This window comes from Bos indicus, chromosome 18 (genome assembly GCF_029378745.1).
Source record: "Bos indicus isolate NIAB-ARS_2022 breed Sahiwal x Tharparkar chromosome 18, NIAB-ARS_B.indTharparkar_mat_pri_1.0, whole genome shotgun sequence".
NCBI classification, from domain to species: Eukaryota; Metazoa; Chordata; class Mammalia; order Artiodactyla; family Bovidae; genus Bos; species Bos indicus.
In genome coordinates this window covers 24,895,053-24,918,285 of record NC_091777.1, presented here as the reverse complement: position 1 = coordinate 24,918,285, position 23,233 = coordinate 24,895,053, and the positions used below count along the sequence as shown (strand labels likewise).

The 23,233-nt window shown below is 50.4% G+C and overlaps 1 protein-coding gene across 3 annotated transcripts in view; it reads left to right on the top strand.

Moving 5' to 3' along the window:
- GNAO1 (G protein subunit alpha o1) overlaps nt 1-23,233 on the top strand; it is a 180,881-nt gene that overhangs the window by 86,442 nt on the left and 71,206 nt on the right. For all 3 annotated transcript variants that reach the window (XM_019979878.2, XM_019979876.2, XM_019979877.2), the window contains exon 3: nt 11,491-11,632. In XM_019979878.2, coding sequence (XP_019835437.1) covers nt 11,491-11,632 — 142 coding nt within the window. The remainder of the gene's footprint in view (nt 1-11,490; nt 11,633-23,233) is intronic.

Here is a 23,233-nt window from a genome sequence, read left to right as displayed (position 1 = left end):
CAGCACTTTCACAGCATCATCTTTTAGGATTTGAAATAGCTCAACTGGAATTCCATCACCTCCACTACCTTTGTTCTTCATAGTGATGCTTCCTAAGGCCCACTTGACTTTGCATTCCAGGATGTCTGACTCTAGGTGAGTGATCACACCATTGTGGTTATCTGGGTCATGAAGATCTTTTTTGTTTAGTTCTTCTGTGTATTCTTGCCACCTCTTCTTAGTATCTTCTGCTTTTGTTAGGTCCGTACCATTTCTGTCTTTTATTGTGCCCATCTTTGCATGCAATGTTCCCTTGGTGTCTCTGATTTTCTTAAAGAGATCTCTAGTCTTTCCCATCCTATTGTTTCCTCTATTTGTTTGCATTGATCACTCAGGAAGGCTTTCTTATCTCTCTCTGCTGTTCTTTGGAACTCTGCATTCAAATGGCTATATCTTTCCTTTTCTCTTTTGCCTTTCACTTCTCTTCTTTTCTCAGCTATTTGTAAGGCCTCCTCAGACAACCATTTTGCCTTTTTGCATTTCTTTTTCTAGGGGATGATCTTGATCCCTGTCTCCTGTACAATGTCATGAACCTCCGTCCATAGTTCTTCAGGCACTCTATCAGATCTAACCCCTTGAATCTATTTGTCACTTCCACTGTATAATTGTAAGGGATTTGATTTAGGTCATACCTAAATGGTCTGGTGGTGTTCCCAACTTTCTTCAACTTAAGTCTGAATTTGGCAGTAAGGAGTTCATGATGTGAGCCACAGTCAGCTCCCAGTCTTGTTTTTGCTGACTGTATCGAGCTTCTCCATCTTTAGCTGCAAAGAATATAATCTGATTTCGGTATTGACCATCTGGTGATGTCCATGTGTAGAGTTTTCTCTTGTGTTGTTGGAAGAGGGTGCTTGCTGTGACCAGTGCGTTCTCTTGGCAAAACTCTGTTAGCCTTTGCCCTGCTTCGTTTTGTACTCCAAGGCCAAATTTGCCTGTTACTCCAGGTATCTCTTGACTTCCCACTTTTGCATTCCAGTCCCCTATGATGAAAAAGACATCTTTTTTGGGTGTTAGTTCCAGAAGGTCTTATAGGTCTTCACAGAACTGTTCGACTTCAGCTTCATTCAGTATTACTGGTCGGGGGATAAACTTGGATTACCATGATATTGAATGGTTTGCCTTGGAAATGAATAGAGATCATTCTGTCATTTCTGAGATTGCATCCAGGTACTGCATTTCGGACTCTTTTTTTGACTATGACAGCTACTCCATTTCTTCAAACAGATTCTTGCCCACAGTAGTAGATATAGTAGACATCTGAGTTAAATTCACCCATTCCAGTCCATCCTAAAATGTCGATGATCACTCTTGCCATCTCCTGTTTGACCACTTCCAATTTGCCTTGATTCATGGACCTAACATTCCAGATTGCTATGCAATATTGCTCTTTACAGCATCGGACTTTACTTCCATTACCAGTCACATCCACAGATGGGTGTTGTTTTTTGCTTTGGCTCTGTCTCTTCATTCTTTCTGGAGTTATTTCTCCACCAATCTCCAGTAGCATATTGGGCACCTACTGACTGGGGAATTCATCTTGCAGTGTCCTATCTTTGTACCTTTTCATACTGTTCATGGAGTTCTCAAGGCAAGAATACTGAAGTGGTTTGCCATTCCCTTCTCCAGTGGACCATGTTTTGTCAGAACTCTCCACCATGACCCATCCGTCTTGGGTGGCCCTACACGTTATGGCTCATAGTTTCATTGAGTTAGACAAGCCTGTGGTCCATGTGATCAGATTGGTTAGTTTTCTGTGATTGTGGTTTTCATTCTGTCTGCTCTCTGATGGATAAGGATAAGAGACTTATGGAAGCTTCCTGATGGGAGAGACTGACTGAGGGGAAAACTGGGTCTTGTTCTGCTGGGCAGGGCCATGCTCAGTAAACCTCTAATCCAATTTTCTGTTGATGAGTGGGGCAGTGTTCCCTCCCTGTTGTTTGACCTGAGGCCAAACTATGGTGGAGAAGGCAATGGCACCCCACTCCAGTACTCTTGCCTGGAAAATCCCATGGGCGGAGGAGCCTGGTAGGCTGCAGTCCATGGGGTTGCTAAGAGTCGGACACGGCTGAGCGACTTCACTTTCACTTTTCACTTTCCTGCATTGGAGAAGGAAATGGCAACCCACTCCAGTGTTCTTGCCTGGAGAATCCCAGGGACGGTGGAGCCTGGTGGGCTGCCGTCTATGGGGTTGCACAGAGTCGGACACGACTGAAGTGACTTAGCAGCAGCAGTAAACTATGGTGGAGGTAATGAAGATATTGGTGACCTCCTTCGAAAGGTCCCATGCATGCACTGCTGCACTCAGTGCCCCCTGCCTGTAGCAGGCCACCACCAACCCACACCTCTGCCAGAGACTCCTGGACACTCACGGCCAAGTCTGGGTCAGTCTCTTGTGGTGTTACTGCTCCTTTCTCTTGGGTCCTGGTGTGAACAGACTTTTGTTTGTGCCCTCCGAGAGTCTGTTTACGCAGCCCTGTGTAAGTTCTGGCGGCTCTATGGTGGGGTTAATGGCGACCTCTCCTAGAGGGCTTATGCCATACCCAGGTCTACTGCACCCAGAGCCCCTGCCCCTGCAGCAGTCCACGGCTGGCCTGTACCTCCACAGGAGACACTCAAACACAGTTCTGACTCAGTCTCTGTGGGTTCTCTGGGTCCTGGTGCAGACAAGGTTTGTTTGAACCATCTACTCTGCCATCTTGTAGAATGTCAACCCTTCAGTTGGCCCTTGGCAAATGCCACTTGTTACTGTTAACTCTCATGTTCTCAGCACCAGCTTTCTCACTTGGCCTGGAACAGAAGTCCTAGGCAGGCAGGGACCAGGCTGAACCCAAGTGAAACACGTCAGGAAATTCCTAATGATTGATGACTACCCCTTGTTACTTGATTCTTCTCTTCTGTTAAACCTGTTAAATAGTGTCTGTCTCCCACTGAACATGATTTGTTGTTCTTTCAAATAACAAACACACATTTTTAATGAAACAAAACATAAGAAAGTAAAAAAAAAAATCAAAAGTGATCTTGGTGATAACCATGTTAAGCATCCTCCTGTGTCATCTTTTCTCTCCCCCGCCTTCTCCCATCTCTTACCAACATCATCACACACAAATCTAGCTTTACACAGATGGCTGTGCAGGGTACACTTTGGGCTATACCTGGTGTTTTCATCTTATAGTCTTGTTCAGATCCAGTGCTCCGGTGGGTTCTTTGAAGCCCCTAATTGCTGGTATGTGGTTCATTAACTCACTAGTATCTCACTGCTGACTGTTTGCTTAAAGCTGCGTTCTCTGGAGCCAGGGTGGTCACTTCCCCCCTTCACTGGGGAGGGCGGTGGCTCCAGGGCCAGAGCCCTGTTACACATCAGGTCTCCCTGACAAAGGGAAACCCTCCTCAGTGGTCACAGCAGTGAAGCTCTGAGCACCAAGTCTAACCCAGGCAGCCTGCTTATGATCAGAAGCACCTTCTGTCACCTCATGAAGCAGTCCCCATTCAGGAAGCTCAGCCTTTCACTTCACTGCTGCTCCTGTGATGTTCAGTAGGTGAGTAAGCAGATTCTCCGCTCCAGTCTGGTCAGGGCCCCCTCCCCACTGCCTAGGCTTCCTTCTCCCAGGGGGCAGGGGTTCTCCCATAGTGTCCGACCTCCCTGCTGCCCTGCAGCCCCTGGTCACTTTGTGCCCTCAGGAAGACAGACACAGGACACCCTGTCCTTTCTCCCTCAGTCCCACTCACCAAATACAATAACAGTCCTAGTAACAGCTGCACTGACTGCTTCCTGTGCTGGGCCCTCTTCTCTACATCCACAACCCAGCGAGGATACTTACTGTTGATTACCAAGCCCCTCTCCATGGAAAGTTAAGGAAACTGCAGCACCAGGCAGTGAAGGAAATTGCCCAGTCACACAGCTCGAGTCTGGCTCCAAAAGCACCCCCTTTGTCTGAACTCTTAAGGGGATTATCGTGGAGGATGGAGTGACAGTCCCAATGCAGGGGAAAGGGTGCTGAGAAAAGGAGGCAGAGAAGGGGCATTTAATCCACCGTGGAGATGGAGTGAAAAATCGTGTTCCAGCAGCTTAGCGTCTGTGAGTCTGTGAACCTCCAGAAGTTGGGCGGAGGGGTGTGTGTGGTAAAACTGTGTCTTGGTGCATTTGTCACAGTGTCAGAAGCATCTTGATTCAGAGAGGGGGGATGGCTGCCGGGCCAGATGATCTTCCAGGGTCCCTTCCAGCTCCCAAGCCTGTGATTCTGTGACCATATAAGGCTGTGGTGCCTGGGGAGCCTCAGTGCTGCGGAGTGCAGTCCTGTGTGGAGAAGGGGAAGCAGAGAGCAAAGGGAGCCCCAGCCCAGGCCCCCTGAGGGTCCCCAAGACAGCAGAGAGAGGAGCAGGGTAGGGAAGGCTGGGGGACCCTCCCTGGTCGCCTCTTCCCAGAAACCTCACGTGAGCTCACTGCTGCCCTCCCGTGCTCTCCCCGTCTCCACGTGGGTTCTCCTCCCTCGGATGCGTTGCCAGGTTTCCAGAGTCCTGCCAGCGGCTCCCGTCCAGAGTCGGACACTCAGGGCTGCAGAGTTAGCCTTGCTTGCTCCTAGGTTTCTTCTGCTCTGGCAGCTTGGAAAACCCCTCAGAGCCCCTGATTCCTAGTACAATTATACTAGGAGATGACCTAGTATGGAGTGGGCACCAATGCTGCATCTAGCCTGGTCTACCTTTGTGATGCTAGCTCTGCAGATGTAAGGAATCCAGTGGGTTCCCACTCCACCCCACCCCACCACACACACACACACACACACACACACACACACACCTACCTGTCTTTTTTGGCGAGCTCCTTGGAGAGGGGCAGATCTTGTGCCCCAGTGTAATCTTGCTTGTGGAGTTACATCCCACGTTCTCTGAGTTCATAGAACCATCCTGTGTCAGTCTATTCAGAGCCTACCCTGTGTCAGCTGATAAGGATAGCGGGAACTGAGATGGAGGGGATGTGGTACCTGACCTCCCAGGACCGACAGACAGGCTGCTGGTATGGACAGAAAGTTAATAAACAAGTGTACTAGGAGATGGCCTCCCAAAGTGTGAAACATGTTTTGGTCATGACTGTGTTGGTGTAAGTGACAGAAACCCAAATCAAATGAGTTTATGCAAAAATAAGAGGGAGTCAAAGAGCTCATGTCACTCAAAAGTGTCAGGACAGGTCGCGCTTCAGGAACAGCTGGATCCAGTGACTCAGCTGCTCTCTGGGGCTTGATTCTGTGCCTCTGTCACTCAGCGGTGCAGATGGACCTCAGTTTGTCTGAGGCTGCTGCAGCGTGAGATGCTGGAGCTGCCGCTGACTGTTACTAAGGTGCCCCCGGCAGACTCATTCCTGCTTTCCAGATCCCATCCTCATCTCTTCCAGGGCTAGACTTGGGCTGCCACAGGAAACCCGACTCCCCCAGCCTACCTCTCCAACCCCTGTGCCTCCTATCCTCCCTTCCTTGCTCCACACTCCTTGGACTGATATAGGAGGTGTTCTGATGCTAACTTTGTGTGTGAAATCTCTGGGTTCTCAGGGAACCTGGATATAGGAATCCTAGCAGAAGAAGCAGTCCTGCATCTCAGCATCCACTTGGTGGGCACAAACAAGCACGGCCTCAAATGCCACTGTCACCCTTACCAGCGGTGTGACCTCGGGTAACTGGGTTAACCTCTCTGAGCCTTTGTTTCCTTTCTCTGTTGAGCGGAGATAAAAATAATCTCCTAGGATTGTTTTGAAGATTAGATGTGATAGTACATGCAAAGCACTTGGCACGGAGAGTAAACCCTTGAACATTAGTGGCTATTGTGGTTCTGCTTCTCTTATACCACCAGTGAAGGAAATTCTCTTTAAGGGACTTTGACTTTAGAATGAAGGTATCATTACTAATAGCTACTATATATTATTGTTGTTGTTGTTTGTTGTTGCTAAGCTGTGCCCGACTCTTTGTGACCCCATTATAGCCCGCCAGGCCCCTCTGTCCGTGGATCCCAGGTGAGAATACTAGAGTGGGTTGCCATTTCCTTCTCCAGGGGATCTTCTCAAACCAGGGGTCAAACCTGCATCTCCTGCATTGGCAGGTGGATTCTTTCCTGCTGAGCCACTAGAGAAGCCCACCATATATTATATACTTACTATGCAGTGAAGTGAAGTGAAACTCACTCAGTCATGTCCAACTCTCTGCGACCCCATGAACTGTATAGTCCATGGAATTCTCTAGGCCAGAATACTGGAGTGGGTAGCCTTTCCCTTCTCCAGAGGATCTTCCCAACCCAGGGATCAAACTCAGGTCTCCTGCCTTGCAGGCAGATTCTTTACCAGCTGAGCCACAAGGGAAGCCCAAGAATACTGGAGTGGGTAGCCTATCCTTTCTCCAGGGGATTTTCCCGAACCAGGAACCAAACTGGGGTCTCTCCTGCATTGCAGGTGGATTCTTTACCAACTGAGCTATGAGGGAAGCCCTAGTATACAATAGGTACTTTACATTTATTTCTCACAATGACTTCTTGAGTTGGAGAAACCAAAGCCTGAGGAGTTAAATCCTTTCCTAGCAACACACAGCTCACGAGTGATGGAGTTGGCGTCACCCACATTTTTCTGACTCCTCAGATCTGACCACTGCTCTACTCTTTTCTCCCCGGAATGAGACGGGAAATAGAAACAAAAGGGGCCTTAAGTGATACTTTTAAGGATAAATGATTCAAATCAATGCTGAGGCAGAGTTGGGGGAGAAGAATGTGGCATGAAAGAAATACTAAAGGACTTTTACTAAAAATGTGCAGCGTTTTTCTCTGAATAGTAGCATTATGAATGTTACTTACTTTCGGTGTTGTTATGCATGGTGCAGCTTTTCTAGGGTTGAGTCAGTGGGAACGGAAGGTATAAAATTCTACCCTGAAGCAAGAAGCCCAATTTTAAGCTAGTATAAGCCAGCGTGAACAAGTTATGCAACCAGTAATCATGATGTGAGCAGTTTTTGCCCAAATTGCATCATTTTTGTAAGCCCCAAATGAAGCTTTCTTATTTTGGGCTGCCCCAGGCACCTGTGAGGCCTTCCAGGCAGTATTCGGTCTAGTCTACGCCGGTGGTTAGAGACCCAGGTTCTGTTCCGGCGTTTGGCTCTTACTGTTTTTGCTGACAGCCGTTAGGCCAGTTACTCAGTCTTACTCAGTCTCAATACAGATGGATAGAATAAAAATTACCCTCCCTACCTTGTCAGGTGGTGTAAAGGTTAATACTAACAGGTGTGAAAAAACAACCCTAGTGGAAGGAAATCCTGTAGGCAGCCAAGGGGATAGAGAGCATTCCCAGGAGAGTAGCAAGGCTGGCTGGTCCAAAGCAAAGCGTGAGAAACTCATGGTGCCGGATTCTCGCGAGAGTATGTCATGGGAACCAGCAAATCCAGGCTGCACCTCTCGGGGCACCCAGAGTTCCCACCCTCTGAGGAGAGTCGGCCATGAAGGCTTTTGAGTGATGGCTCTAGAGTTTACAGTATGTATCGTATCAGGCTTTCTTTTCAAGTAACACTATGCTTTGTTGTTGTTGTTTAGTCACTAAGTCACGTTTGACTCTTTGTGACCCCAGGGACTGTGTGCAGCCCCCCAGGCCCCTCTGTCCATGGGATTTCCCAGGCAAGAATACTGGAATGGGTTGCCATTTCCTTCTCCAAAGATCTTTCCGACCCAGGGATTGAACCTGTGCCTCCTGCATTGACAGACATTGGCATACAGATTCTTTACCACTAAGCCACGAGAGAAGCAATATGACGCTACTTCTTGTATAATATAAGAATTGTTCAGCAGTATATTTCCATTTTACCCCTCCCATCCTTTGTGCTATCATTGCATAGATTTTGCTTCTACATGTTATCCTATGTATGTCACAATACATCTTTCAGCCTTTTTCCTCTCTCTGCTTCAGTTTAGATGGTTTCTATTGCTGTGTCTTCAAGTTCACTATTCTTTGGGGTGTCTCATCTGCTGTTAGTCCCCGTCAGTGAAATTTTTATTTCAGATATTGCATTTTCATCTCCAGATACTGTTTTATTCTTTTTTATATCTTCCATTTCTCTACTCATTACGTTCATGTTTTCCTTTAGTTTCTTGAGAATATTTTTTTTTAATTTTATTTTTAAACTTTACAATATTGTATTGGTTCTGCCATATATCGAAATGAATCTGCCACAGGCATACATGTGTTCCCCATCCTGAACCCTCCACCCTCCTCCCTCCCCATACCATCCCTCTGGGTTGTCCCCAAGCATGCACCAGCCCCAAGCATCCAGTACCGTGCATCGAATCTGGACTGGCGACTCGTTTCATATATTATATTATACATATTTCAATGCCATTCTCCCAAATCATCCCAAGATAGCTGTTTTTGAGGTCTTGTTTGTTAATGCCATCATCTCTGACACTTCTGAGTTTGCTTCTGTTGACTAATTTGTCTCCTGGTTATGGATCACACTTTCCTCCCCCTTTGCATATCCAGAAATGTTTTTGTTGGATGCTGGATACTATGAATATTAGATTGTTAAGGGTCTGGATTTCACCGTCCTCATTTAAAGAGTGTTAGATTTTATTCTGTCACGCAGTTATTGACTTGTGGGTCAATTTGGGTTTTTCTTTGAGGCTCATTTTTAAGTTCTGTCAGGGCAGGTCTAAAAGTAGCCCTTACTACCGAGGAGTGAGCCTTCTGGGGTCTCTGCCAAGTGCCCTAGGTGTCTAACTCTCCATTCTGACTAGTGGGGACTTGCACCACGCTCAGCCTTGGGTGAGCTTTGGGACGGGTCTATCTTAGAAGCTCCCTGACGCATGTTTCTTCTCAAGTTTGTAGAGTCTCACTCTATTCAGCCAAAGCCTCAGAAAGACCCCCAGTCAGATACGTGGAGCTCTCTGTCTCGCTGTCTCTCTCTCCTCTCCTCTCTTTCCTCTCAGGTACCCTGCACCTCAGCCTTCCAGAACTTTTCCCTTTACCCCATGCGCTCAGGAAGGCGGCTGTGCGGGTCCTCCCTCCCCGAGCTGAGGTCTGGCGGATGCCTCCAGGCAGAAAGCCAAGGCGATCACAGGACTCATCCCTCACAGGTCTCGCCACGCTCCCTTCCCTTCCGTCCCAGATCACAAGTCCTGCACTGCTTATTCTCCAATGTCTGAAAGCCCTTGTTTCACATATTTTGTCCAGATCTCTAGCTGTTTACAGTGGGAACTAACAATTCCCTTTGAGATTCCCTCCAGAGTAGTACACATCCATGATGCAGACTGGATGTACGCTCGAGAAACTTGTACAAAGCCGGATTTAGGGCTAATAAAAGACAGTGAAAAGGCAGTGGGGTCATTTTGATCTGCTGCTTAGAGAAGCTCAGGATAAAGACTCAACCCAGCACCAAGTCACATTTTATAATAGAAACTGTTAATATCCATCAGCTGACCTGGGGATAAGTAAAACATGGTATATCTGTATATGAAATCTGGTTTGACAATAAAAAGAAAGGGAGTACTAATGGATGCTTCAGCACGGATGAACACAGATGAACACGCCAAGTGAAGGAAACTAGTCGCAAAAGACGACACTTCGTCTGATTGCATATATGTGAAATGTCTACAGCAGACAAATTTGTAAAAACATAAAGCAGATCAGATGAGTGGTTGCTTCCTGCTGGGGGTGGGAGATTGAGTGACTGCTAATGGGTACAGGATTTCTCTTGGGGAGGGCAAAAACATTCTGAAATTAGACTTAGAGATCACTGCCCAACCTTGTGAATATACTAAGGAATGTTGAATCTCACATTTTCCACGGGTAGATTATATGGTCTGTGAACTCTTATCTCAGTAAAACTGTTTATAGAGAGAGAGACTCATTAGCAGTGTTCTCCAGTACCGAAGGACACAAAAGGCTGGAGGAGGGCTGCAGAGGTAGTAAGGGAGTCTGAGCTTTCACACAGGTGGATGTACACGTCGCAGGTGGTCTTCAGTCTTGGACTGAAAAACGTGACCACAGGAGAGTTTGCAGTTTATTGGCAGATGACTAATGTTGGATGTGTGTGTGTGTGTACGTGTGCATGCGTGCTCAATTGTGTCCGACTCTTCATGACCCTATGGACTGTAGTCCCCCGGGCTCCTCTGTCCATGGGATTCTCCAGGCAAGAATACTGGAGTGGGTTGCCATTCCCTTCTCCAGGGGATCCTCCCAACCCAGGGACCAAACCCACGTCTCTTGTATTTCCTGCATTGGCAGGTGGATTCTTTGCCACTGTGTTGCCTGGGAAGCCCCTAATGTTGGGTGTTAGTCTTAAAATCCAATTGTCTTTTCTTAATTACCTCAACCGTGAGCAGATTCTTGCAGAGTCTCAGTTTTACCCCCTTTCTAGTTTTCTCTGGTCCCTGGGCCCTTGTCAGCAACGGGCACCATCTGCAGGGCACAGGAGCCTCAGGGCATGTCTGGCCTCAGCCTTGACCCCAGCCAAGCCTGAGCACAGAAGGGCGCTGAGTGTCGCGCGGCCTCCAGGAGCTGCAGTGTCACCTCTGTGTCCTCCGTGTCAGGTTCAGAGCCACCAGAACAAGGGCGACACAGTGCTCACATCCCAACCGAGGGTGGAGAACAGGCCCCTCCTTCTGCTGGCTCTCCTGTTGTCAAAGATGAAGGTGGTTCGTTTGAAGTGAGTGACCTTAAGCAGTGGAAGTTTGCTGTGAGAGAAAAATGTGTTCTTCATCTGCAGGCTTCTTTCAGGGGTCTTCAACAGTATGCTCCTGAGTGGATATTTAAGCTAAAACCCTGAGCTTTGCTTAAAAATACTATTGGCAGGACTTCCGTGGTGGCTTAGTGGTTGAGAAATCTGCCTGCTGATACAGGGGACAGGGGTTCAATCCCTGGCCTGGGAAGATTCCATACGCCTTGGGACAGCCAAGCCCGTGTGCCACAGCTACTAAGCCCGCACCCTCGAGGCCTTACCCCACAACAACAGAAGCCGCGCATTGCAACTGGAGAGTAGCCGCACTCACTGCGACCAGAGAAAGCCCACACACAGCACCACAGACCTAGAGCAGCCAAAAATAAATAGTAAAATATTGATGACAAGCATATATTGAGTGCTCAATGTGTATTCTGAGTGCTTTCAAGTGTTATTAACCCCTTGACTGATCTTGCTTCCACGGTATGTAGGGAGTATAAAGAGACTGCATTTCTTTTTTTCCACAATTCTGTGTTTCAAATTAATTTTCGGTAATTCAGGTAGATTTACCCTTCAGATATTGTGGTGTGACCATAGCAGCTCAGTAACTCAGCATCCAGGTTGGACCAGGCCCTCAGCCAGCTAAGCCAGGAGGTTGGCCAGGGACCGGCGGGGAGAAGGGAAGAAGAGAGGGGAGGGGAGGGCTCCCATGTCTGACGGCGCTCGTTGCCAGGTGAGGCCAGCGCGCTCATCATACGTGCTGTGTGTGGTTTCTCTCTAGGATCATCCACGAAGACGGCTTCTCTGGCGAAGACGTGAAGCAGTACAAGCCCGTGGTCTACAGCAACACCATCCAGTCCCTGGCAGCCATCGTCCGGGCCATGGACACTCTGGGCATCGAGTACGGTGACAAGGAGCGAAAGGTAGGCCGCTGCGCCCGTGGGCGCGGGGAGGAGATGGCCTGTCCCTGCTCCCCGCCATGTCCTCTCTCTGAGGCCGGGCTGCCGTACGGGGACAGGACGAGACTGTGCTGTGTCACCAGCCAGGGCACCTGTCCATCTGGCCAGTACAGCCCAACAGGGGGCTCCAGTGGTGGGCAAACCGCCATAGCACGATTGCCGATGGAGATGACAGACCAGAATTCCAGGGTTTATTGTGTAGATGAGAAAGGGTTGGTGATACTGCCCTAAATCGTGACCCTCACAACATTGTCCAAGTACATGCCCTTGGGCAACTCACTTGAACAGAAAAATATATTTTTTAGGCACTACAAGCCCTTAACCTGGCCACCATCTCCCCTCCTTAGGGGAGCTTTCCTTTCCTTGCCAGTGGTGGGGGCAGCTGTTTGAATCCACTCTCTTCCTCCTTTGCACCAGGGGGCTGTGTTTTCTGCCCCTCCAAGGTGAGTCTGAGGACCAGGCGCACTCTCCTTCCTGCAGGAAGTTGACATCCTAGAACAGGGATAGTTTTCAGTTGAATTTCCAGGCTTCTGATAGGTGGTGAATGGAATAAGTCATAAAAACTCTTATTTGCAAATGTCTGTGTTCACTGAACCTTACACAGCTATACTGCTGCTGAGTCACTTCAGTCGTGTCCGACTCTGTGCAACCCCATAGACGGCAGCCCACCAGGGTGCCCCGTCCCTGGGATTCTCCAGGCAAGAACACTGGAGTAGGTTGCCATTTCCTTCTCCAATGCATGAAAGTGAAAAGTGAAAGTGAAGTAGCTCAGTAGTGTCCGACCCTCAGCAACCCCATGGACTGCAGCCTTCCAGGCTCCTCCATCTATGCGATTTTCCAGGCAAGAGTACTGGAGTCGGGTGCCATTGCCTTAAGCCGAATAAAAGGGGCAAGGGAAAACAGCCTTGGAAAATTCTCTTGAGGAGTGGCTCTTTATCTCCTGCTGGGACGCTGAATCCCAACCGTCCTCTCCCTATGACCTGGAGTGTGAGGTGGGGAGCAGGTGGAGGCCACCGAGTGCCTGGGCCCCTCATTGAAGCCTCTGGATAGAGAGCGTTAAGCTCCGATTCCCGTGTGGTGTGGTTGTGCACTGTGTATATATCCTTTCTTTGCCAAAAAATCACCTCCCTCACAGAGGAAAACCATCCTCACCTTCACTGGGTATGATAAATCATCTGTGACAGATAGCTTTAAATGTAAAATTCAATATTTTATGCACAAAATCCTAATTCTCTGCGACAGTCATCCCAGCTCAGGCATTGCCTTCCCCCGGAGGAGGGGAAATTGAGTGACGGAGGATGTCCAGGGCCAGCCTGGGGCGGGGAAGCCAGGCGCTGCCCCTCAGGGAGGAAACCGTTCTCCCTGGGGATGGGCTTTGGTTTTGGTCACAGAGCCAGGGCCGTGAAATGAGGGACACTGTGAGGTCTTCAGTTCTGTTTGCACTAAGAATTCACTGAGGAGACAGTGTGCCAGGCCTTGCTGGAGATGTGTGTGTATGGGTCACTCATTCGTGTCCAACTCTTAGGACCCCGTGAACTATAGCCTGCCAGGTGGCTCTGTCCATGCGATTCTCCAGGCATGAATGCTGGAATGGGTTGCCATTTCCTTCTCCAGGATAGTAGAGCTGGAAGACCAGTCAGCAAAGAGCAGCTCAGATCATCAGATGTAGCCAAGACAGGTTATCAGTAGCCAGACAGCTTACAGGACTTCATTCATTTTAATAATAATGGTCACAACAGTAACACCAATAGCTCTCTTGTACTGAGCACCTACTAGAGGCCAGGCATTGTGCCATAAGCACTTTGCAAGTATTAACTCACTTTTGTCAACTTGGGCGGGTGTTAAAGCAGAAAATGCCCGGTCTGATCTTCAGACATGGGACAGGCCTTTGGTCTCTCTGCCTTTCAGCCAAAGAAAGCTTGGTGCCTGAATCTCAGTTAACCAGGTGACAGACACAGTGCAGAAGGCTCACATGTCCATAGCACACACTTTACACAAACACACACACCCACCACAGCCTGTGAGACCTTCCAAGAGTGTGTGTGTTCACTGCCACGCCCACCTCTCAAGCAACTCTTCCTTCCTCAGAACCTCCTGCCCTGATTATAACCCAAAACAGCGTGACTTTGAAATGCTTTTCTCCTTTGGTTTTGGAAAACATTTGTTGTTCCTGGAGGATTTTGTTTTCCCAGTTTATTATCCTGAGTAGAGAGGTGGTTGCTTGGGTATTGCTAGGAACATAATGTGTTAAGGTCTATACTGGGAGAAGGCAATGGCACCCCACTCCAGTAATCCTGCCTGGAAAATCCCATGGACGGAGGAGCCTGGTAGGCTGCAGTCCATGGGGTCTCTGAGGGTCGGACAAGACTGAGCGACTTTACTTTCACTTTTCACTTTCATGCATTGGAGAAGGAAATGGCAACCCACTCCAGTGTTCTTGCCTGGAGAATCCCAGGGACGGGGGAGCCTGGTGGGCTGCCGTCTATGGGATAACACAGAGTCGGACACGACTGAAGTGACTTAGCAGTAGCAAGGTCTATACTGTGGGCCCCTTGGCCTCTGTGGCTGTTTCTTGTGTGGTGGAGACAGCCCTCAAGTAGGGGATTGGGAAAAGGTCCACTGAGAAGGGAGACCAAGAACAGAACGGGTACTCCCTGGAGAGTCCCCTGGACACGGAGGAGCTGGAGCCCAGTCCTCTGTCGGCAGATGGCACCACGGCACTCAGGCTTGTCAGGAAGTCCTCCAGGCCCTGGGGCGTCTCCTCCTGTTTTATTTCACCTTAGGCCACAGTGAGCTGGGCAGCTGGAGAAGGTGTTTCCTGGGAGTGGCCTAGTGTGGCTTTGCTGTCTAGGAGCTGCTGCAGGGACCGCCCCCCCCTCCCCGCCCCCAGCCTGCCTGTGTATCAGCTGTGGGGGGTTTGAGGGATGAGGTGGAAGGGGGCAGCTACTTCACACTAGGTGGCCAGGGAAGGTTCCCCTGAACCTGAAAGGGATATTTGTGATGAAACGACCTGAGAAGGAGCCGTGGGAGGAAGAGAGAGAGGCTCCAAGCAGACACCACCAGGCCCTAAGAGAAAGTGAGCCTGGTGAGTTGGGAGTGAGAAGTGGAAAAGAAAAAAATGAGGCACAGAGAGGCAAAGTGATTTATCCAAGGTCATTCAGCACAGAATCCGTATTTATAGATTTGTAACCCTAAGGAAGCTATGATCCATGTGGCTCAGGTCCAGGGCAGAGTCCCATTTAAAGAGGCACAGTACAGCCAGGCAACATAAACCTTCAGAACCCTGTTCTTCGGAGTCTCTCCCAAAACATGGAAAGGCACTCAGAGGACAGCCCCCACTGCTCTTCTCACAGGGCCTTTCCTGTCTTCCTCGGGTCTGTCCCAGTCCTGCTCTCTTGAACTGCTTTCTTCCTAAGTGCCCCGGACACCGTCTATCTACCCACCCCCACAAGCCTGCCAGGCTTTCCCCTCCTGTCCTCTTTCGTCTTCTCGCTTGTCCGTCTCTGCCTCCTGCCGCCTTCTTCCCTCTCCCCCTCTCCCTCCGTCCCCGTCTCCAGCTGTCTCTCGGTTGCCTTCTCCCTTGGTCTCTCTTCCCTTGCTCCACCTCCTTCCTCCGCCTCCTCCCCGCCTCTCTGCATCTCCATCTCCCTCCTTCCCCCCCCCCCTCCCTACTCACCCCAGCTCATTGTCATGTAAATTGTCCTAAACTTTTGAGAGGATCTTCCCCCTCCCTCTTCTCCCTCCATCCTCACGCCCAGGGCCTGCATCTGCATCACAAAAGCAGAGTAGCTTGTCTGGCAGAACTGGCCTCAACCCTGACACTGGAACAAAGTCTGGGGGAAACTGGACAACTAGAGGATTAGGAGGTTTGTTTGGGCAAGCTGAGGATGGGGAAAGTCTATGAACACTCCCTTGTGATAAATTTGATCACACCCACGTGTATATAGAAATACACACAAAATTTATGTGCATATGCAATATATACTTGCATATGTAAAGCACATTATAATGGGACAATAGCAAAGAAATAATGCTTTGAACTTGTGTGAGGCTTTATTAAATTGAAAAACCCTCTCATTTTCATTTTTTCTTTGTGCACATGCCTATTTCTCCCACTAAATTTTAAACTCCCTATGGGGAGAATATAGGTCTTATCCATCTAGTACAGTGCCTGACACAAGAAGTACTGGATAAACTGTGTTCCAGTCCCGGTTCAACCACCAACTGTATGGCCCTGGGTACACTATTTAGCTTCCTCAGTATTTCTGTCTGTAAGATGGGCATAATTCTAATACTGTCTCCTTTCCTCTGGTGTTAAGGTTAGATGAGGTGATGCACATGAAACGCTGGGACAGTGCCTGACACATACAGCACCTAACCTGCAGTCCGTGGCCAGTGCCCTAAGCGGGACTAAAGATCAGTGCTGGTGCTGGAATTGCCACCCAGCCTCTGATGGTTCACCAAGGGGCTTCGTTGGAATGCCCCCTCCCTGCCCTGAGATGAGATATGGTACTCTTTGGGGAGGCAGAATCAGATTTCACACTTAGATTCCAGAATGTCATCGGATCTCCTCTGGTAAGAGAAATCTTGCCGTTTAAGTCACACAGTGGAGCGCTGAACACGGTCTCCTTTTTAATCAGGGAAATGCTGTGATGCCGTCTCAACGGTGCAGGGCTGTTTACCCTGCAGTTCACAAGAATTCTGAAAGAGACGAAAACAAGGATGCTGTCTAGTCTGTATCTGCCTGAGTTCTTTGGGGTCTGGAGAAACCTCAGCAGTCGTCAGGTCTGATGGGGGGCTGGGGAGGTGACAAAGGCCCAAACCTGAGGCCGGAAAGAGGCTTCCTCCAGGCAGCAGTGTGTACACCACCATGCGTTGGACGCCGCCACTCTTCAGCTGTAGCAGGCCAGCCCCGGCCCAGCTCTGACCCTTTGCCCACCCAGGCTACAGAGCTCGAAACTCCTCCGTTTAAGACCGTCTAAGTCTGCTGCTCCATTTTGCAGATGAGGGCCCCACCTGGCCCCAACAGGAAAGAGACTTACTCCAGGGATGACGTGGCAGGCCCGGGACTAGAACTTGAGGTTTTCTGAATCTCTGCTCAGTTCTCTTTCCATCTCAGCAGCCTGCCCAAAATCACTCAGCCAACCTGGGGCCTCATTGTCTTTCGTTTGGTGGGTCAGCCAGTCATCCCACAAATACTCAGTGAGCAGTCACAACACCCCAGGCAGACAGTGCACAGGAAGGCAGGGTTAGATGCAAAAATGAAAGAGGGAGCCCACCCTTTGATTTGCAAGGCCTCCTCAGCTCTGCAGGGTTCAGTGCAGCCAGGTTGGCTTGCTTCCTATCATCTAAGACTGGATCGGGCAGGCCCTGGGTTTGGGGCAGGTGTCTGTTTTTTAAGCTCTGCCGTAAAGAGTGCCACACCTGGCTGCTAGTACCTTGGCCCAGATTGGCAACACAAGTGGCTCTTCCTGGCCCTCCTCCAAAAAGACCAGCTCAGAGGAACGGCAGGTTTTAAGATGGGAAAGGAAGAAACGGGGGATTAAAATGCCAGGTTTTGAGATGGCCCTCCAATGCCTCTCTTCCTTAGCCTCTTCTTGGGTTTCCACAGCTGAAGATGGTCGCTCCCTCTTCTGAATGTGGTCATTCTGGAGCTCCAGCCCCAGCCGTCCCCTGGACTCTGCAGCCGGACAGGGAAGGAGGGGAGCCTGAGGGCCAGAATGGTCTTATCTACCTGTACATTCACCCATTCATTCATCCACATAGGTGTTCCTGCAGGGGTGGGCAAGACCCAGTCCCTGCCACCAGGGCGTAGGCAAGGAGGACAGATGCTTCGGTAGGCAATGGTGTTTTCTTTTGATTTGTTTTAAATTTTTATTTATTTGTTGGCTGTGCTGGGTCTTTGTTGCTGTGCACAGGCTTTCGCTAGTTCCGTCAAGCTTGTGGTGTGGGGGCTTCTCCTTGCGGTGGCTTCTCTTGTTGCAGAGCACGGGCTCTAGGGCACTCGGGTTTTAGTGGTTGTGGCACACAGGCTTAGTTGCTCCACAGCATTAAACCACAGCACGTGGAATCTTCCTGGACCAGGGGTCGAACCTGCAGCCCCTGCGCTGGCAGGTGGATTCTCAACCCCTGGACCACCAGGGAAGTCTGGTAGACGGTGTTTTTTCTTTTCATCAAAATGTGGTGATAATGATGCTCCTCAGGGGGTTGTCTTGAGGACTAAATGACTACTAGGTGCAAGATCTTAGAGTAGAGCCCGGCACCCAGTAGGTACTCAGGAAAGCTTAGCTGTTATTAGCATTGTGTGCCTTGAAGCAGAGTGACAACTACTCCAGTTTTCAAAGGCAGCCCCCTGGCAGAGGGCAGGGATCTGAGCTCTCACGGGAGGAGCCCTGCCTTTGCCTGGGTTTTGTACTGCTGTCAATGCCCATCCTCAAGAATCAGGAAAGCTGGAGCCAACTTGGGCTTCTCTGTGTGATTGGCATTTAATGAAGGGGTCCTCATGAGAAGAGGATGGTTCTCCTCCAGAGAGCTTTGAGGGCTAAACAGGAAACCATTTTTCTGAATCTTGATAAAATGCTGAGCCCTTCCCTGCCTTCATAAGTCAAGTGTTGAGAACACATGAGGATATTTCCTTGTCAATGGAGGGTCATAGTGGGCCTCAAGGTTCTCTCCATGGACGTCAGAGATTGTGGTCCAGGCCCAGAGACAAAGGACATTCCAGTAGAATGTTGGGCCTAATATGCCACCCCAGGACATTCGTATAGACACCTTCCTTTGAGCAAGTCATAGAGCTCCTCTGAGTTGCACTGTGTAAGTTAGGATGTATTTGGCTGCTAGTGAAGACCGCCCAACTGTCGGTGTCTTTGACGGTAGGGACACCGTCAATTCCTGGACAGGGACTCGTGAGAGATGGCAGCCCCGGGGCTCCTTGCAGCATCAGGCCTGGGTCCACCCTGCAGGGCCCTCTGGGTGCTTGTGGCTCCAGGTAACACCTCCCACAGGGACTCCAGGGCAGGAGGAGAATGCTGGGTTGCCCAACTTCGAACCACACATCAGCCTAGCGGGGAGGGAGCTGAGGAAAACAAAAACATGGCTTTTTTTGGGGGGTCTAGTAGGACACAGAGGCAAGAGAGAAGGGGGCTGGGGGATGGCACCGGTCACCGCCGGCCACTCTGCCTGTGAGCTGTCATGGGGATCTGTAAGAACGTGGAAGCAGATGTGCTGAGTCGGTGGGAAGTCCAGTCTGGAGGCTAGAAATGGGGGTACGGTGGGGGAGCTACTCTGGGGAACGTGTGCTCCTCCAAGCTGGGACAGAGGTGGTAGTAGCTTCTTCTCTGGTTTCTGCCTTTGTTTGCCCATTTTAGTCTTTTCTGGCCAATACAGCAACAAGACCATAGATGGGTGGCTTAAACAACAGGAATATGTTTCTCACAGTTCTGGAGGCTGCGAAGTCCAAGGTCAGGGTGGCAGCAGATGAGATGTCTGGGGAGGACCCCTTACTAGTTCACAGACAGCCATCTTCTCTCCGTGTCCTCTTGAGACGGAAAGACTGGGATTGATCTCTGGAGTCTCTTATAAAGGCACTCGTCCCCTAATCCCCTCCCAGACGCCCCGCCTCCCAATATCAGGACACTGGGGATTAGGTTTCTACGCAGGAATTTTGAGAGGACACAGTCGGTCTATAGCACCCATGTCAGAAGCTGGAATGTTGTCCTGAGGGGCACTGGGGACGAGAAGATGGTTGGTGGCAGGTAAATCTGGCAGCGCAAAGCTGTGGCAGAGTGTCTGGGAGGAATGTCCGTGCAGAGGAGCCTGGGGTGGGGCTCGCTGAAGAGAGCAGGGCAGTCCACCCCGAGACCACCACCCACCCGGCCTGGCGCCCCAGCTTCCCTGGGCGGGCTGGGTGACTGCCGCGCCTGGCCTCCATCCGGCCCCTCCACGTCATGGCTCGTGGAATGGGTGGGTGTTCCGGCCTGCGCCTTGGCCAGGCTCCGCACGTTCATCATCTGTAGAAAGAGATGTGGAATTTTAGAAAGAAAAAAGGAAACCTAACGACTCCAACTAACAGTAAATGAAAACCACAGGCAGTGATGTCTTGCGCTTGTGTCTCCTCCCTCCCTCCCTTTCTCTTTCTCTTTCTCTCTCTCACAATCTCTCTCTCTCTCTCACAGTAGCGTACACTCCCCTCATCTGTCTCTCCCTGTAAGCCCTCTAATGGGGAAAAAAATGTTATGACTGTGAAAAAAATGGTGAAAAAAATGTTATGACTGTGCAAGTGAACATTTCCGAGCATCAGGATAGGGGGTCCCCACTAGTGGCCTTTCCCTTGAGTATATGGGGGCCCACATGATGGCCCTCAGTCTACCCCTATCCCCTGCATTTCCACCAGCTACCCACAGGAAAGCCAAGAGCCTCCTCTTTGGAGCAGGAGTGTAGGGGGCACATCTTTTGGGCTCAAGGTGGCAAACAAGCTGCCAAGGATCTTGCCCAGCCTTGGAAGACATAGAGGACAGCTCAGAGAGGCCTGCCTGGCCAATGCTCATGTGTTAAGGCTCCTGGCATGTTGAAAAATAAAGAATTCTTAAAATAAGGCCACAAAATTGTATATTTTAAATGGGCTTCCTCTGGTGGCTCAGACGGAAAAGAATTTGTCTACAATGCAAGAGACCCCGGTTCCATCCCTGGGTTGGGAAGATCCCCTGGAGAAGGAAGTGGCAACCCACTCCAGTACTCTTGCCTGGAGAATTCCATGGACAGAGGAGTCTGGCGGGCTATAGTCCATGGGGTCACAAAGAGTTGGACACGACTGAGCGACTAACACTTCTAAATGTATGCTTAACAAATTAATACTTTGGACCCACCATTAATGCAATGCAGTATAATTTTGCTACCCAGAACATGGTCAGAGGATCTATAAAAATGTTAGTGCACAGTGCAGGGCTGGCTGCACGGCCCCATAGGGGACACAGGTTCAAGCCTTGTGGTGAGCACTGTCACCGTTCACCCCGGAGGGCGGTCTCTCCCTGACCATATCTGTTGCCTAATTTGATCCAAACCCCACATTGGAGCCCCTTGTGGATGACGAACCCTTTCTGAGGGACCCGGTGTTTTACAGAGGAGCCAGGGGGACCCAGAGGTGGACTTTGGCTCATTGTGGGGTGTCATGGGTGTGTCGAGGCAGCCGTGTGGGTGAGATCGAGAGGGTGGCCGCGGAGTGGTGTCTGGGTCCCTCCCCAGCTAGAAGGCCCCGCGCTCTGCGTGCCTGGGCCAGAGGGGTGTAGTCCCACACAGGCAGGGTGGTGGTGGCTTCCCCAGGAAAACCAGCGCCTGTCTGCCCTTGTCATAACCACACACACCCATCTTCCTCTTTACTCAGCTCCTTCCCCTCTTATTTATTTACGCCTCCACAACCTACCAGGGTCTTGCACCACTGCTGAAGACCCTCTCTGGATAAGATAGGACACTCTTGGTCACCAAAAATAAGAAATACAATCAAACTGGCTTGTGAAAGCAAAAAAACACTCCCCGGGGCCAGGGAGGAAGAAGTCCAGAGGGCCCGCTGCAGGAGAGGCTCCACCAGCAGCTCTGCTGAGCTGCCCCGGCTCCTCTTCATCTCCTCTGGTCCCCGCAGCCTTCCTGTTGGACCCACAAAATCACTTCTCATCTTGCAAGAAAATGGCTGTCACAGTTACATCACCACTTCCTCCCGCTCCCCGCTGCCCCGACCCTTGAGCATCCCTGAATGTGCAGAGCAGAGGGTGTACCCTTGTACACCCTTCCCTGAGAAGCCACTTAGATCCTGGGAGTTGCCCTCTCTCCTTGGCCCCACTGAGATCATATTCGCATCCCTGAACATGCCTGAGCCAGTCACTGTGACCAAGGAGATGTGGTACTCTGATTGCCTGAAGGGTTCCTGGGACCAGAGTGAATTCCCCAGGAGCTCATGAAACAGGAAATGGAAGCAGAAGAAAGAGATGCTGGGGAGGCCACCGTAGTCATCCTGAATACTCTCCTTGACTTCAGCGCTGCCCACTGTGCCTGATTCATATCGTATTGGTGGATGGCCAGCCACGCTCAAGCTACTATAGCAGGATTATGACGCAACCCAGTTTGGCTGGAGCCAGAGCTACTCCTCCCCCGGTGGCCTCTCCCTCAGTGGCCAGCCAGGATTCCGGGTGTAGCCCCCAGCCCACCACTTACCCTTCCTTTCTCACCTTTCCGCTGGGGCTGCAGCAGGGGGTGATGGCAGAATGGGAGATGAAGGCAAGTGGAAGACATGGGCCCATGTGTGGGAATATCTCCTGGGAAGACTCCGGTTTCCCTGAGCCAGCAGGGACCTTAGCCATGTGCTAGTCAAGGCTTAATTTAGAGCCAGACCAGTGCAGTTGCAGAGGGCCATGCCCAGGGGGAGGCAGCTCGGCAGGGGTCAGAGCCAGGGCTCGGAGTCAGAGATATAACCTTGAGTCTTGGCCTTGCCTGTCATCAGCTTTGGACTTTAGGGTGGTCACTTGGCTCACTCAGCCTCAGATTCCTCATCTGGAAACCGAAGGTAATAATAACAATGACCTACTCACAGGGCTGTTACGGTTGAAGAATTCATATATGTTGAGGGCTAAGCATGGGGCCTGGCACGCAGTAAGTGTGCAGTAAACAGCTCTTGTTTTCATCTTCCTCTCACCCACACATCACCCCCTGGCTGGTGAAGGGAGAGCCAGGACTAGAAGCCCGGCTGTGACCATTGTTCCAGGCTGGGGAGCAAGGTGTGTGCCCCGGCCCCTGTCCCTCTTCCTGGCTTTGCAGGAGTGGAGCTGAGGAAGGCTGCTCCTGAACCGGGGTCCTGCAAGGCCCAAGACAGAAGCCAAAAGAGGTAGACCCAGGGAGAGAGGAGGCAGGACCCCAGAGAGGAGAGAGGCGGTTGGCCCTGGGTGACAGTCCCCCAGAAACACTTGGGATGGTTCTTCCTGAGTAGGAAGGTTGAGCCCCATCAGGTGTCCCAGCGTCAGTGGGGCGCCTGGCCCAGAGCACATGCTCCCTAAACGGTCGCTGCTTTGTTTCTTTGTATTAAGGCTGTGCCTGATCTGAGAACATCATTCCCACCATAAACCCTACCTAGTCCCTGTGGCTGTAAGTATCTTTTCCATCTCCTGGGCACCTCCAGCTTCTCTCTCCCTCTCTGTCTTTCATTGATTGTCTCACTTGTTCTTTTTTTAAAGTCCTTATTGAATTTATTAGAGTATTTCTTCTATCTTATGTTTTGGTTTTTTGGCCGTGAGGCATGTGGGGTCTTAGCTCCCAAACCAGAGATCGTACCTGCACACCCTGCATTGAAAGGTGAAGTCTTAACCACTGGACAGCTAGGGAAGTCCCCTCATTTGTTCATTTGAGAAACGTGCTGTGGCCTTCTGTGCACTAGCAGTGTGTGAGGCACTGGGTGAACAGAAATGAGCAGAGATGAGCAGACTGGCCTCAGTTTCCTCATCTGTAAAATAGGAGTGTTTTTTTTTGGGGGGGGGGGTGTTTTTATACTTAGGACAGCACATGCCACAGACAGGGAGTCCTGCC